This window comes from Sciurus vulgaris, assembly GCF_902686455.1.
Source record: "Sciurus vulgaris genome assembly, chromosome: 2".
Classification (NCBI taxonomy): domain Eukaryota; kingdom Metazoa; phylum Chordata; class Mammalia; order Rodentia; family Sciuridae; genus Sciurus; species Sciurus vulgaris.
In genome coordinates this window covers 55,226,285-55,243,711 of record NC_136462.1, presented here as the reverse complement: position 1 = coordinate 55,243,711, position 17,427 = coordinate 55,226,285, and the positions used below count along the sequence as shown (strand labels likewise).

The following is a 17,427-nucleotide window of genomic DNA, read 5'->3' as shown; positions in this document are numbered from 1 at the left end:
AGCTATACCACTTGTTGGTATTTAGTCTAAAGAATTAAAATCATCATACTATGGTGATACATGGAGTCCCATATTTATAGCAGCGCAATTCACAATAACCAAAGTATGGAACCAAGCTAGATGTCCACCAATAGATGAATGCACAAAGAAAATGTAGAATATATTCAGCCATACAGAAAAAATGAAATTATGTCATTCACAGGAAAATGGATGGAACTTGAGACCACTATGTTAAGCTAAATAAACCAAACTCAGAGGATTAAGGGTCGTATGATTTCTCTCATATGTTGAAGCTAGAGAGGAAAAAGGTAAAGAAAGGTGGGGAGTGGGCAGAAATCTTATGAAAATCAAAGGAGATCAGTAGAGGAAAGGGACCCGGGGGGTAGGAGGTGGGGCAGGAGGAAGGAAGTGCTGGGGAGTGATATTGGTCAAATGATATTGCTGTATTATATGCATGAATGAATATGTAACAACAAATTCTATCATGTACTGCTATAATGCACCAATAAAATGTGAAAAGAAATTTAGTATAGAATTTTCATATAAAATTTGTGCTTTTATCTTTATTTACTACTACCTGTCCAAAATCTATCATAACTACCAGAGGAGAGAGATCTATGAGAAGAAAGGAAGATGCCCAGGACTAGTTCGTGTGCTGTCACACATTTCATCCTCTTTAGACCATGCTTTGCATTTCCAAAGCCTGGGAATTTTCTGATCACAGATGCTGTCACTCTCAGAACCTGCCTGAATAAGCCTTTTATTTAATCTAAAGGCTAACCAATATGAGTTTGCCTGAGACTCTACCACTTTTAGTATTTGAAGTTCTGGGTCCTGCAAAACCTTCTCAGTGCCAGGCAAAATGGGAGATTTGGTTACCTTATCAACCTCATGCACAATGCCCCTCCTCCTTATAGGACAGCAAAAAGAGAAGGAAGAGGACCAAGCTGGGACCCTCCATTAATACTCCATTTCTTAGCCCTACAAATATTAGGGAGCCCATGAAAAAATGCATAAACCAAACTCTTCCATTTAAATGTTAAAATACATTTCTGTCAATTCCAAAATTTTGAGTGTTCACTTACCTTCCTAATTTTGTCATCCAATGTGCTTAGTGTTAAGCAAACCTTGCCAAAAAAATGTGTTAAACTTGGCTTTATTGAAGTAACTTGAAATATAATTGAGAAGACAATATATAGGGAATGATTTAGATTTTTTCTTATTTTCTAAATTCGTTACTTTGATAAATGAAAATAAAAGTTTACATGGATACAGGACTACCATGTAAAATATAAATGTATAAATGGGTAGAACATGTAAAAGTAGATGAAAGGAATAAAGGAAAAATGAGGCAAGATAAGGGTATAGCTCAGTGGTAGAGCTTTTTCCTAGATCTGAGTTCAATTCCAGCATCACAACTACATTAGACTGTTAAGATCTATGAAAACAAGGAGTACACCAATTTGGTTCACTGTTTTTCCCATGTCTTTGGCGAATTGTGTGACCCAGGGCACAATGAGTGCACACTTACTGAGGTACAGTGGTATGTTGATAAATATTTAATAATCTGCTCTTTGTGAGGAGTTTGCAGTGGAAAGGAGAAATTCATAATTTGTAGTGTCTGCCAATTTATGAGATAGACAAATCCCTTCCATCATCAATTTTAAACACCAGTATGTTTCTGAGCATAGAGATAGATCCTTAATTGTCTGCAGTATGCTACCATTTGGCTATGCTTACACAAGGAAAATAGAAAAGACATACTTGGCTAATGCTAATATATACACCTTGGGGAATAAGAAATTTGGGGAGGGGCACAGGAAGCATCCTTCTAAAGCAGGTAGGCCCACATATCTAGACTGAATGATTCAGCTTTGACTGAAGAATTCTTTCTACCCTATCTCTGTCCTAGTTCATAACTCCTATCTAAGAGACCTGCACTATCCTGTACATTGATAAACTGTGCATTGAGCCTGCCACTGAGTACTTGGAATTAGCACCCAACAGTGTTAGAAATATAATCATATTTGAAGAAAGAAAAGCCAGTTCTATGTATCAGTTTAGTGCAGCACTTTTTCTTTGATATATCACATTTCAAATATTTCACAAAGAGCAAAACCTGACTTTATTCTCAAAGAACACGCATTGAAATCTAATGTATTATGTGACTCACACCCTGGATACCCTCTCTTCCTGCAGAAAGCTTCTGCATTGTTGATCACTCAGTCATTACACACTGTTCCATCATTTAGTGTTTGACAATATACTATGATTCAGAGATCATGTTCCCACTTGGGCTCTCAATGAGTGTGAAGGCTCCACTGATGACTTAGTCATTTTCATCTACATTTCTTAGTAACTTTATGGTGACTGTAATCTCAATATTTTTAAGAGCCTAGGTGAGCAATTTGACTATATATTCCTAGAGCTGAGTAGTGAATGTAAAAGAGCCATGGTTATGACTGGCCTTGCTTCAAAGTCAGCCGATTGTGCCTATTGTCATGGCTAATGAGTGGTCATGCTGTCTCTCATGCACCTGATTCACAAAAGTCTCCTTATCTTTTTGACAAATGCACATTTTCTGAACAGGAAAATAGTCATATAATCTTAACTGTTTAGTTCCAGGGACCCAATACATTTTATTTTTGACTGATAGTTTCTACATTACTATAATCCTCTCTTTGAATTTTTCCCTCTTTTTGGATATAGACATTGAATATGCGCATTTACCTTTGTACTTCTTTGGTAGTATAGAATGAATTCCTCCAAAATGAATGGTTTTTGACATTTTTCCAGAAAATTGAGGGGGAAGGCAGGTGAAGATTAAATAAGAGAAAGGTAATTTACAAATATGGAAACTAAAATTAGATTTTTCTCTTGTAGACTTTTTTGTTTTTCAGTGCTGTACTTGAGCACAGGACTTTGTGCATGTTGGGTAGGTGTGATACCACTGAACTGCATCCCAACATCTCTTCATGAATGTTTAGTTTACTTATCTAGGTTTCATTTTATAAAACTTAAAAACCATTAATTATTTTTATATGGTAAGTGATATGTAGTATCATGATTACAAATATTTATGTTATGTTATAATTATGTATGATATGTTTCATAGTAAAGATGACTTGCACTAATAAAAGAATCTACATCTATATTTTAAAGCCTTTTCTCTAAAAAATGGTTTGGTCCAATTTGCAAATTTGAGAAACAGTGATTTGGTGTTAAGGTGCTGGATGCCTCACATATTGGATATTTGCTTTTTCTGTCTGATAGATTCAAATCCCTATCTATTTATTTAAAATCATAATGATGGGAGCAATGTTTTCCCCTACCAATCAAGTTGCTTGCCAATAGTATGTAGTTTGGAGGTTTACAAAAATGAATGAAGCAAGTATTTAGTTGAATGTTCAGATTATTTTAGTCATTTGTGTTGTAATACCTAATTCTTTTTAAGTTCAGATGCATTCTTATATATTTAATGGATAACCCTTTTATCCATTGCACAGAGATTCTTAATGAAATTGAGATGTCAACATTAATGATTAGATCAAAGGATTCTTTATTTATGAAACCACTAATTCCAACTAAGAAAAAACTGGCTTTTGAAGGCTTTTTAAAGAAAAACTGTGCCTCACTTGTTGTTATGGCCCAGATGTTCCTATACCCTCAAAATTCATGTCAAAATGATAACTCGCAAGATGATGATATTAAGAGATGGGGTCTTTGGAAGATAATTAGTTCTTGAGGGTGGAGACCACAAAAATGGATCAGTACCTTTATGAAGCTATTTCAGAGAATTTTATAGCTCTTTTCCTACCTTTTGAAGGTAGAAAAAGTCAATAGTCTTCAGCTGGAAGTGGACCCTCTCTAGAACCCATTCATGATGGCATCCTGCAAAACTGTCAGAAATAAATTTCTATAGTTTGTAATACATCCATAATATGTTACCTGGTTATAGCAGTCTAAACTTACTAAGACAGTTCTTAAATATTTTCATCTACTCACATTTTTGCTTTCTCCCATGGCAGCAAATATAGAGGACTAGATCTGAGGAGGAAAAAAGAGTATCAAGAAGTTTAGCTGCATGCACTACAAAGTGCCATAGTATTGGGGATACATGTTAACTGCTACATTACTGATCTGCTTTAGTCTTTGTGTATTAAAGAATTTGACCTTGCCCATAGAGAGGTCTGATTTCTTCTCTAGTAACTTTGCCTAATAGCATTTGCCTGTTCATTCTGAATCAGATAACTGTTTAATTCAGAGTGGGACTAACCATGCCTAAAAACCAGTAGTCCTTTGGCTCAGTAGTATCAGTAATTTAGAAACCTACATCAGCCACATGGGTAATTAATCAATCAACCATATTTACATAATGGACACCAATGAAACCTCTGAACACTTGAAGTATGGGTAATTTTTTTTTTTTTTTTTCTGGATGATAGTACTCCATGAATATTGTCACAGGTTGATGGTTGAAGAGAAGTGTGTGTTGGTTCAATGGGGAGAGAACAATGAGAGCTCCTCCTTAAGCATTTTTCCTGGACTTCATCCTTTATACTTCTCTGGCCTGATTTTAACTTCTACCCTTCCCTTGCAATAAACCATAACCATTTGTACAACAACATTTTGTGATTTATGTAAATCCATATAACGAATTATGAAATACGAAAGTGGTTTGGGGGCCTCCAGATTTGCAGTTGGTATGAGAAGTGGGGGCAGTCTTAGTGACTGTGGCTTCTAACTGCAGTTTGCTCAAAGTCTCCACAGTTTTCATTCCATGTCCTTAAAAACCTTGTAAACCCTACATATTTGGTGAGGCACTGAATCATTGGGAAATAGAAATAAACTGACAATGATAGACAAAGATTGCTTTGAAATTTATTGTTTGAACTGCTTAAAACATGTCTATTGAAAAATGAGCATGACGAAAAACAAATAATAGGATTTGCATAATTTTATATGCATTATTTTTATATCTTCAATTTTCTTAAACCTTTTCTATAAATATAAATATTTTCATTATTTGAATAATGGCTAAATATGTTCTTCATATGATAAATTATAGATCTTTATATGGACAGACGTGTACATTTGCTTCTTGGTTGTCTATTTCATTTTTCTGTCCATATTTTCAAAAGTGAGTACTGGTGAGCTATAGCAAAAGAACCCTTCAATTTATATATTGATTTGACTTAAGGTCAACATCCAGGAGCCAGCTTGTTGTAAGTAAAGACTTGATATGTCTGACAAAGTAATAATTTTAGATTGAGGCTTCTCATCTGTCACTGAAGCAACAAAATGCAAAAACAGTACTAGTGCCCAGCATTAAAAAGAACAAACCAAACCAAACCAAAAAACCCTGCCGAAGCCAAAGTAAAACTATGATACAGGCAGCAATATGGGTGAAAAAATAAATCTGTGATCTGATGAATATTGGCAATGATACTGATTTCAAAGAAATAAGAATTCTTAAGTCTTTAGTGGATACAAGGGTCTTCACAAAATTCCAGACAGAATCAAGTAGATACTTGTTTTATTTCTCCTTCAATATACATAAAATACTGTAAAAAGTTTCTGAGGACAATTTTAAGGCATTCAGAAGCAGGGCATGTCTTAAAGTTTTATCACTTCTTCATGAAAGTCCTTATGTCTTTGAATTGAGGCAGACTATCTGCATGCAAGCATTTTAATTAGGAAACTTGTGACTTAATAATTCCATTTGAGTAGATTATTTTATCATAATGAAATTATATTCCTAATTTATTTCTGGAAATGTAGAAAACTTCTGGGTCATTTTGCTGAAGTTCATCATAGGTGACAGCATATCTTATACTTGTTAAAAAAATAATAAAACTAGGCCCTGGAATGATATGTATTTCTTTGAACTATAAAAAAAATCCCTTATATCACTTAATTACCTTGTAGGACCCCTGAAGAAACCCCAACTGTCAACCTGATTTTCTGACTAAAGTTATACAAAAACATAAAGTGACTCACCCAAGAATAAGATATATAAGAGTCAGAATGTGGAGAAACCCCAGTTAATTTGCAAGTACTCTTTCCAACAACTTAAAAATTCACTTTTATGGGACAATGACACTGTTATCACTTTGCATCTGAACTTTAAGATGTATTTAATATGAATTAAGAATTCCCTGTGGGTACAGCCAGACTCTGTGGGGTCTAAAACTGATACTGATGAATACAGAATTAGGGCCAAAGAAAATATTTAGCATGAAGAAAAACAAATTTGCTAATAGTAAATTATAGCTAGCAGTGGTAAACTGGAAACCCCACTTATGCCATCTGTACCCAGAAGAGGCTGTTATGTTCATCTCTTCCTAACTGTTGAATTCATTTTGGTAAATTGAATTGGCCATGGTGTTTATGGAATTTGATAAAACTACAAATCAGGACTTTTTTTTTTTTACTTGGAGAGACAGAAACCAGCATGCCATTGTTAATATCCTCTCTCAAGTTATATGCTTCCTGCATTGGTGTATTTCATGTCGAGTCAGTCAGATATGTAAGTTTTTTTTAATGAACTCAAGCAATTAATTGTTCCCTATTAGTTGAATTATAAAATAATTCAAGAGCCTATTTATACCTTCGATTAAAATGTTTGCTTAATTAATTAAAGCTATTGATACGATCTGAAATTTGTTTTGACAATAGTTTGGTTCTTGATTACAAAATACTTTCTATTGATGTTATTCATCTCCATTTGTTTAATAGCCCATTAGTTTTTTCCAATTTTTCTCTCAGTTATTTAATAAATAAATTTGAAATTACTGCCAAATGAGAAGTCTATATTTTTCATTTGCTTCAAGTGAAGTGTTCCACAATATCTTTCTCAATTGCAGTAAAAAATTGTGCATTTCATCTTTTTCAATTATTAAAATAAACAGCTCTTTGACTGTATGCCTTTGTATAGCAATTCAGATGTGTACTAGACTAGTCAGCAGAGGGGATTGTGATAATACTCTTGGAAGCAATTCTAACACCAGACCAACTAGCAATAACTTGTCCATATAATGATGTGACTACTAAACACTATACACCCTATTAAAACCATTCTGAACACATTCTCCTATAGCTTTCCTTTAGTCTGATCCTCAAACTACCAGGGCCCTGCAAGGGTCCTGTGTAAATGAAGGTCCCTAAATCTGAAGCTCCACTAATTTTTTTTTCTTTATTAGAAGTAATTCCATTTCTGAACAGGTGATGTTACTTAAGGGGGAAAAAAAAAAAGAAAAGAAGCTTGCCATTTGAAAAACATTTGAATGGATACTTATTAAAATCTTTCTAAAATATAAATGCCAGCAGTATTATATATGATTTAAAGATTAGAATAAAATAAAATGGTAGAAGAAAAGGTACGTGAATTTATTTTAATCCTTGAAGTGAGAGAGCCACTTAAATCAGAATACAAAAAGCAGAACCTTATAAAACTTTAATGTGTGACTTCAAAACACATGTAAATTTTTATAAGATGAAAGTAAATAAGCAATATACATCTCATAGACATATGTGTGAATACACATACACACACAAATACATGAAGGAAGGAGAGAGACATTGTATGGTGTAGAGATTCTATTTCTATGGAATCATTAGAAACATTAAAGGAATTCTTTATTCATTAAAGGAATTCATAAGCTACCTCAAACATAGTGATGCTAAAAAATAAAAATTATTTCCTTATTTGTCCTGGCTCTGGATGTTGACCAGTCTCATTAAATGAGTTACCACTCCAGGTCTGTGTGGGATGTTGCAATCATGTGATTTCTTGACTCAACTCATCTTGAAGGCTACCTCACTTCCAGGTTTACTTATTAATGTTATCTATTAGATGGGATTTCAGTTGAAGCTTACAAGTGGAACAATAGCATGTACCTCTTCATGTGACCTAGACTTCATCCAGTATGGTAACTGGGCTCCTTAGAGCACACATTCCTATAAAGAAAGCCAGTTGCATATGCTATCATCTCATCACAGAAATACAGCATCATTTCTGTCACATGCTATTCATTATATGTGAATTATTAAAGCCAGCTTATGTTGAAGGGTGGAAGAATTTTACATGGGGAGGTGCTGAAATTTGGTAAACATGTTTTTAAACCACCATAAAATTTGCCTTCTGCCCACAAATAATTTATATTCCTGCCTTTTGCAAATTACACTTGCTTTTCCTAAGACAAGCCCCCTCCCAAAGATGCATCTATTATGACTTTAGGTTCAGGTTTTTTGTAATCTAAATCAAAGTCAAGTGTAAATGAGTTTTCTTTCTCTTAACTTGAATATCATGAACAAAGAGGTAAGTTCCTTGTTCCTCAAAAAAACCAAAATACCACAGTAGAGCAAGTATAGCATACTACTGCATGAACACAGGTCACACAGGGTCCGCAGAAAATCTGAAAACCGTCCAGACCCATGTTGCCAGGTTCTCAAGTTGGCTCAGTCCTACTTCTTGGGATAATTTTCAACACATCTTGGCTATGACTATGAGGCTCTTGTATTGGCCTTCTGAATATCCTTTCATTTTCCACCAAAAGAGTCTTGGGCTTACAAGTGAGTATTTTCTCAGTCTTCTTCATGCCCACTGAAGTGCAAGTGTCTAAAGACCTGTTTTCCTTTTGTATTATCTCTGGCTCCATTAGTCCAGTGTAATTGCAATGATACAATTTTATTAAGTACTTTTGGGTTTCTATGAGTTGTACTGCTGTTTACAACAAGAGCAACAGCTCCATTCACAAATCTCTTTGGAATAAATTCCATTTTACCTTACACTCCCTGAGAGTCTATGGCAGGAAATGATGTCAAGATTCTTAGAAATCATAGTGTTTAACCAAGAGGACCAGTAAGGCATACCTTTAAAATCCATGGATTTGTCTTTTGAAAGGGTCTCAGGCAACATGTTCCGGGACTTAACAAGGGATTTAGCAGTCATGCTTTCTTGATTGAGACAATGTGTTTCCCCTGCAGTGCTCTGAACTTGATCTTTGCCTGGAAGCTATTTTTGAATTTGAAAATTGTTTGCTATTTGGAGAATCTGGGAAGGAGAAACAATTTTATTTTGAAATGAACAAATTTTGGCCCTTTTATATTTAACCATCTGTTCATTAACTAATTTCTCTCTTCATTTTATTATAGACAAATAGAAAAATCCAGGTGGCATTTTCAGCACTTTGCCTGAAATCTCTTTAGCCACATACCCAATTTCTTAAACCTATTTTCTATTTCTTATGCTCCCAAAGCCAACAATGTTGCTAAACGTTCTGCCAAGACTTAACAATGGATTTTTTCTGCTCTAAATCCAGATTTGCATTCTCTCACTTTTTGTTAGCTACCCACCAAAATCTTTGTCAAGTTCCTTCAGATTCTATCAGTAGCCTTCAGGTTTTTCCAACATTTTTCCACCACTGGGTCATAACAGCCATGCCACATGTTGAAAAAGTTTTGTTATACAATATCACACTCCTAGTATCTTTGCCAATAATATGTTACTCTGTGACCCCAAACTCTGTGGCATAAAACAATCAGTTTTTGCTATTGTTTACTGAGATTTCTGATGGGGCTGATTAGGTTCAACTAGTAGCTACTTACTAGGGTTTCTTTATGCTGTTTGTCAGATGGTGCCTGAAAACAATTGTCTTCTCACACATATAGTTTTAGTTGCTTCTGGCTATGGTCTAGGATCTTGCCTGGAGCTGTTGATCAATTGTTTTTCCTTTTTCTTTCTTTTCTTTTTTTGAACTACTGAGCTACATCCCCATCCCCATCCCCCACTCCCCATCACTGTTCATCACTGGGTTTTTTTTTGTTTGTTTTTTGATTTTTTTTTTTTTTTTTAATGAAACGGGGGTGCTAACCTTCTGAGGTTGAGGTTGGTCTTGAACTTAGGATCCTCCTGCCTTAGTCTCTAGAGTCACTGGGATTACAGGTATATACCACTGTGCCCAGCTGTTGGACAAATTTTCTACAGTTAACCTCTCCATGTGTCCTAAGATTCCTTGAAGTACTATTTCTGTTTCCATGGACAGAATCCCAAGAGAGGGAGTTAGGCATGTCCTGGGTTGCTTTGTGACACAGTTTTAGAAGTCATGCAGTACCACTGCTGCAATATTTGGTTGGTTAGTAACCAAGGAGACTTCTGGAATTGTGGGAAAAGGACTTACAAAAATTTGCTTCTTTAAAAAGTCAATAAAACATTGGGAAAATTTTCCCAAGTCAATTTTTTCAGAACTCTGAAAAAAAAAAAGTCAAGGCTAAAGTAGCCCAAGGAACATTTATTCTAAAGAAATCGTTTCTCCTTATTAAGATCACTGAGCTTAATGGTGGTTTAGCTTATCCTGTTCCCATTTTTTTCCTCTGATCCACTATGGCTTTGGAGGTAAGCAACCACTGGAAGGGGCAGACTGAGTAAGGAAGGTGACTTTTCAAAATCTTCATCTCTGTAGAAGTGTCATTATTTGACTTGTTGGTTCCTTATTTTAACCTCATACACAGGGCTGTTGTTATTTGATTCAGCTCAGAGCTGGTTCAGTGGGAAATAATTAATCAATGACAATTATTTTAATTTTGTAAGTACCTGAGATTAAAAAAATACCCATTGGGGGAATATTATCAGGAATGAGATGTTCATAGGGAGCTTTTAAAATCTGATGTAATCCTGGGAGTCTACAGAAGAACAGATACACAAACTAAGAAAATTTCTGAGAATATCCTATGTTTGAGCCTTTGGCTGGCCTTCAGGCCCTAGGGGAACAAGAAGTTAATGTGTTAACAGAGCTATAAACTGATAGAGCAGTAAAGTAATATCCAGATACATATGTAGAGCCAAGCCACTCAGCCAAGAGTAGAAAATATACTGGTTTAGAGCAAGTAAGAAAATTGCTGTCAATCATTCTAAACATCAGTATACCTAAGTTAACTGAGCAGTTATTAATGGGCACAGACAACAGGGAATAAAGATTTTAAAGAATTACACTAGGGATGCCATTGATCAAATAAAAAGCAATAAAAGCAACAACGACAGTAAGAAAAAGTGGGGAGACAAAGTGGTCACATACTTAAAATGACCAGTTTTTAATAGCAACAGCAAAAATTCTGGAAACTCAAAGAAACAAGTTAGTCTTGCCATAGACACTGAGGTAAAGCATTCAATACAACTGGTCCTTATAGAAGTCAGAATGTTAATATTATTAGAAAAAGGCTTCAACTCTACTATTATAAATGTGTTCAAAGACTAAATGAAATGTATCTAAAGAGTGAAAGGAAAGAATGATAATCATGTCTCACCACACAGCGAATATCAATAAAGAAATATAAATTATAAAACAACCAAGAGAAAATTTTAGAGTCAAAAAGTACAACAGTTAAAATGAAAAATTCACTAGATGGGCTCAATGGCATATTTTACTTTGCCAAAGAGGCAGTTAGCAACCTTGAAAACAGATCAACTGAACTTATCAAATCTTATCATCAGAAAGAAAATAAAGAACAAAGAAAAATGCGCAGACTCTCAGAGACCTTTGGGACACCATATGTGTTCTAATAGATGCATAATTGTAATCTAAGAAGAAGTGGAAGGTGAGAAAGGAAAAACTTCTTAGAAAGATGCAAAATCACAAGAAATGAAAACTACAGACCAATATTCTTTATCATATAGATAAAAGTTCAAAGAGCATTTTAAAAAATGAACTCAAAATGTATAACAGACCTAAATATAAGAATGAAAATTTAGTAAAACTATTATGAGAAAATATGGCTATAAACTTTATGGTTTCTTTTATTCAATTGCAAATGAATATGTAACAAGAGAAAAAATAGATTTGACAAATTGGATTTCATCAATTTAGAAAAACTTACATGCTTCAAAGTACACCTTAATGAAGGTGAAAAGGTAACCTACAATTGGGAGATATATTTGTTATATATCAATCCAACTGGTAAGCATATTATTTGACCTCAAAAAAATTTAAAGACCTATACCAAATGGTCGTACATATTGGAAGTGTTTCAAAATGTACATTTGAATAGTTTTAGCAATTGCTTTTATGCAGACTGAAATAATTTAAAGATATACACAGAATCTTCATTAATAGCATAACAGCAAGAGTTGGATTGGATGCTTTTCCTCTACACTTTGATATTTTTAATACAAATAAAATACACATATTTAATAAAAGAAAAAGGTATTTTGAAAAACTGAATAATGCAAGTTTTGCTGAAGTTGTTTTTTCTGAGAATGAACAATAACAACTTTGGTACTATTTAAATAATAAAATATAGATGAAATCTAAGAATAATCCTTCAAAGAAGAATGAAATATTAAACAAATTATTAATCACTAATTTAGGTCAATATGAAATAATACTCTTAGCTCTCACTACTTCTTTAGTGTAACTCTTAATAATTTTGAAAAAGAAAAATTCAGCCAAGCATTTCATTGTAATGATTAAATTGTTACCAAATAATTGACTCCTTCAGAAAAATGGTATAAATATTTAGAGTAAAAGCCTATAAAGACCTTGATATTGAGGCAGAATTTAATAATTCTGATTCTCATAATTGATCCAGTATTGCTGCCCCCAATTATCTTCATTTTATGAAATGGGTATAGTTTCAGACACCTTGAAAATGGTTATAGAAAGACTTTCACTGTGTGGCACATCCAGATTCTCAATCTTTCCTAATTATAACTGGCAAGTTCTTACAACAACCAAAACAAACTGAATCAAGCACTATCTCTTGAGTATAACTATCTGGACATCTGAGTTAAATCTCAGTGTTCTGATCCTTTTCTATCAAACAAAATTTTCAGTTTTAATTATGATTTTAACTAAAGTAAAACTTAGGTGTGATCTTCATGTTTTTACCTATGTTTGTGATATGGTTTAGCTATGAGGTCCCTCAAGACCTTGTGTATGAGACTATGCAAGAAAATTGAGAAGTGAAATGATTAGGTTTTGAGGCCTTAACATAATCAGTGCATTAATCCCCTCATAGGGATCACTTGGGTGTTAACTGTAAGCAGTTTGGGTGTGACTGGAGGGGGCAGATCACTGGGGATGTGCCATTGGGGTTTATATTTTGTCTGTGGTGAGGGTACCTCTGTCTTTCTCTTTGCTTCCTGGTGATCATGTTCTGAGCAACCTTCCTCAGCCACACTCTTCCACCATGATGTTTTGCCTCAATGCAGATCACAAAGAATGGAGTCTGTCCTCTATGGACTGAGACCACTGAAACCAAGGGCCCCTCAAATAAACCTTTCCTCCTTTTATTGTTCTTGTCAGGTCTTTTGGTCACAGCAGTGAAAACACTGACTAAAACAGTTGTTACGCAACTAAGCAGAGTAGTTTTTAGTTTTGAAAGAAGAGAGAATCCACGCTAACAGATTAATTCTGTAGATATGTTCTCAGAATTATTTTATAACATTTTCATTTGAAAATGTATTCTTTCCTTTTCAGTTGATTCTGACTCCAATTAAAATTAGTAAAATTTTTATAGAATTAAAATAATCAACAAAGATCTATATATTAAGTACTCAATGCTCACTTCTACTCTATCGTTTTTCAAATATATGGGGAGACAATGAGGAACAGATGCAGAAAAATCGAAGTGGGGAGATAAGATAGGTGCACTTGAAAAGGTAACTAAAAAAACTATAATTATAATTACATTGTAATATAATTAGAATACACAATTAGATAAAACTTGAAGCAAAGTAATAGTTCCTTAAGTTTAAGGTGTTATGGATTGGATAAATGTCTTTCAGATGCACATATGTTAAGGGCTTTGTCCACCAGCCCTTGGTGCTTTTGGGTTGTGGTGAAATCTTTAAGAGGTGGAGTCTAGTAAAACATACTCTAGTCACTGGGGATATATCGTCAAAGGGGTATTGGGATTCCAGTCCCTTCTTCTTTCCCCTGTTTTGTGACCTGGCGATGCGGTGAAAAGTTTTGTCACATGCTTCCACCATGATGTACTGCCTCAACATAGGCCCCAAAGCCACAGACCAACCATTCTTGGACTGAATCCTCCAAAACAGTGAGCCAAAATTTTCTTTTTACTAGCTGATTATCTCAGGTATTTGTTATGGTAATAAAAACACTTTATGAAATTGTTGTGGAATTTTCAGACAGAGACAAGAAACATCGGGGCTATCAGCAGGAAGCACTGTTTATTAATGCCAGCACTGGCTCAGCAGATTCTCATCCAAAGACTGAGTGAGCCCTTTGTGCTTGAGGGCTTTTTTTTAGTTTCCTTTTACATACTAGTTCTTTGTCTTCCATGTAAGGTAATAGACATTCCTGGTTGGGCATTCTGCATCTACACTACAGAGTAGCAACCGTGTTACAACTGAGTTGTAGGAGGCTGAAATTGATGCTAATGACACCATTATTTTATTCTTTGTTCTGAGAAAATCTACCACAGAAGTTCCAAACATGAAGCCAAACATTATCTTTCGTTTCTTCTAAGTTGACACTTCTTGTATCTGACAAAAAGCTTGCTTTTAAATCTTGTGTATTCTCACAAGGCCTCCCTTCTTTGTTCTTGCTTGGTTAGAGTACCCTGAAACTTCTTGAATGGATGTGATCTTTTACAATAGAGCTGTGGAAACAGAACCCTTGATATTCATCACCAGTGAGGCACAAACATTAGGTTCTCAACATATATAATAACAAATGATTGTTCAGAAGCACACACAAATACTTTCTTGTCACACTAGTGTGTTAACTTAGTAATTTTAATTATAATTATTAATAACTACTAAATGGTATAAACTGATAGGGTGTATATATATATATATTCCAATCTTTCAAACTAATTGATGCTTAGTTTGAGATTAACAATACTCATCATTTAGGTTTATGTCCCTTAGATTAGGTAGAAGAGGTAAGGAAACATGGTTGCCTAAACTTAATGCCAAAAAATAAGAAATATATGAGTAGATTTAAAATCAAATCAGGAGAAAATTCATTTTTTTAGTTAGTGGGAAAAGTTTCTTTGATTATGGAGATTCATCTCTGCATTGGGAAATAGAGGCACACAGGGTTTGAAGTATGTATGTGAAAAAGGAAAGAAACATCAGAGTCAAGATTCTGATTGCTGGCAGGTTCTAAGGCAAATGAAAGGATAAGGAATTGTTCAAGAGAGGACCAAGACCTTAATCCAGACAAATAAAAATCCTGTGTAAAGCAAAAAAAAAAAGTAATATGGGCTAAGGAAATTGTTTAAAAAATGTGATATTAAGCAGCTTCAATATATTACATTTTATCTTTCAACACTGCTTTAAAAATTGTTCTTAATAAATTAGCACACATTATGATTAAGTTAAATACAAAAATAGTCAAAATGAATCTATATGTTTAGAGTTAAAATAATGGTTACTTTTATCAGATGGTGGTTAGTGACTTGGAAGAGGCATAAGGAGTACCTCTGGTGGCTAGAAAGGTTCTCTTTGTTGATATGGGCATATTTTCAGGGTGTGTTCAGTTGGTAAAAATTTATTTTACATTTAATAACTATACAACAATCTTGTGATTTTTACACTTTAAATTTTATATTATGAATGTAAAATGTAAATGTTTTATTTATATTATTAAAAAATAAACAATAAAATGTTTCTTTTTTCAGAGCTGAGGATCAAACCCAAGCCTTGTGCATGCTAGGTAAGCACTCTACCACTGAGCCATATCACCAGCCCAATAATAAAAATCTTTTTAAAAGTATGACATGAGTAGATTTAAAAGGAAAGTCGCATCTGCCCATAGTGCATCTGCCTTAAATAAGTAGTTTCGAGACTGTATCTCAAGCCCTGGGAGATAAACCATAACTGACAGAGCCCCTTTCAGTGTTTTCCAGCCCACTACTGTGCTTCATTCTATGTTAGTATAGTCAGCACCTAATTAAATACTAATAAGGAGAGAGCGTCATTGTTATACATTGGGGTGAGATGAATAAGTAGATAAAGAACAAAGACTTTCTCTACTTGTGGTACCAAGGTAGGTATATCCTCAAATACTCAATCATCTTTCTTTTTATTTTTAACATATGAAAAGACATTTTATTATTATTATTTTACATATCACATATTAGTAAATACACCAGATTGCATTTTCTCAAACTGCAAATGAGACACTGGATAACATTTTTCTTTGATTCTTCCAAGAATCTCAATATCATCTGTCTTTTGGAGGATTCATTTTCTTACGATGTCTGTGATACTGTCCATAAGGATACCATGATGCTTAGTAGTAAAGAACATTTTGCTAAGTTTTTCTATCATGGGTCCTTGCTCAAGGAGTTCCTCTTTTTCTTCTAATCTGGTTTTTAGCACTTGGTCATGTGTTTCTTCATTATTGTACACAGGATCTGGTTGAGGGATAGGTTTTGTGTGTTCATATGGGATATCCACAGAAGGGTGGTAGCACACTATTGTTCTGCCATCAGAAGTCAAAGCGAGCTCTACTTTGCAATTATAGTCATCTGGAAGAGAAGAAAATGTAGATTTTTGACAAACACCAGATAAAGCCCCGTTTTGAACTGGAAATAAATGCTTCAAGAAAATTCTCTTTGATATCACCCATTTTAATGCTGTTGCTGCCATGGTGTTGTAAGATGATCAGATGATATGACGAAAGGTGTTCTGAGGAACAACCACCTTTAAAATCTGCTTCTAGGCACACCAATTTTTATTCCAGGAGACCGCCATGTTGCCTCAATCCGGGTCCTGTCCAATCATCTTTCTTAAAGTACTCTGGCTAGCAGTATAAGCCCAGATGGGTCAGAACCTGACAGTGTTTGAACTCCCTATTGTTTTATTTATTTGTTTTGTTTTGTTTTGTTTTATACCAGGGATTGAACCCAGGGGCACTTAAACACTGAGCTACATTCACAGACCTTTTCTGTATTTTATTTAGAGGTGGGGTATTACTGAGTTGCTTAGGGTCTTGCTAAGTTGCTGAGGCTGACTTTGAACTTACAATCCTCCTATCTCAGCCTCTCAAGTCTCTGGGATTACCATTATGTGCCCCATGCCCAGCTGTGGTGATTGTTTTTAATCATGGACATGGTGGCAAGTCAAGCTGGGTCTTAGCAGCTGCATTCTATAAACAGGATCAAAACTTTTTTAGTGCTCCCTCCTCCAGCTCTTCTCCCTTGCATTACAGTGAAGCCTCTCTTTGACCCTCTCTTCCAAGTCCCATTACATAAGAAGCAAAGTCCCTATCTTCCATTAGATTGTTTTTGCAGATCACATGAGACACGGTCTGGCGATTAGTTTTATGTGAAATTTGATGGGCCAGGGAATGCCGGAATAACTGGTCAAACATTATTCGAGGGGAGTCTGTTTTTTAGATGAGGTTATTATTGATAGACATAGAGCACATTTTCCTCTTGATGCATTTAGTCCTCATA

At 34.6% G+C, this 17,427-nt stretch overlaps 1 protein-coding gene across 1 annotated transcript; it reads right to left on the bottom strand.

Annotated features, from left to right (window-relative positions):
* Positions 1–16,042: 16,042 nt before the first annotated feature.
* LOC306652932 (large ribosomal subunit protein mL42-like) lies at positions 16,043–16,739 on the bottom strand. The gene has a single exon (XM_079125596.1). The coding sequence runs from the start codon at positions 16,616–16,618 to the stop codon at positions 16,211–16,213; it is 408 nt and encodes a 135-aa protein (XP_078981722.1). The 5' UTR covers positions 16,619–16,739; the 3' UTR covers positions 16,043–16,210.
* Positions 16,740–17,427: the final 688 nt, after the last annotated feature.

Bases quoted from the DNA above. Each gene is read 5' to 3' on its own strand.
- LOC306652932 (XM_079125596.1), bottom strand. From the start codon at position 16,618: ATGGCAGCAACAGCATTAAAATGGGTGATATCAAAGAGAATTTTCTTG.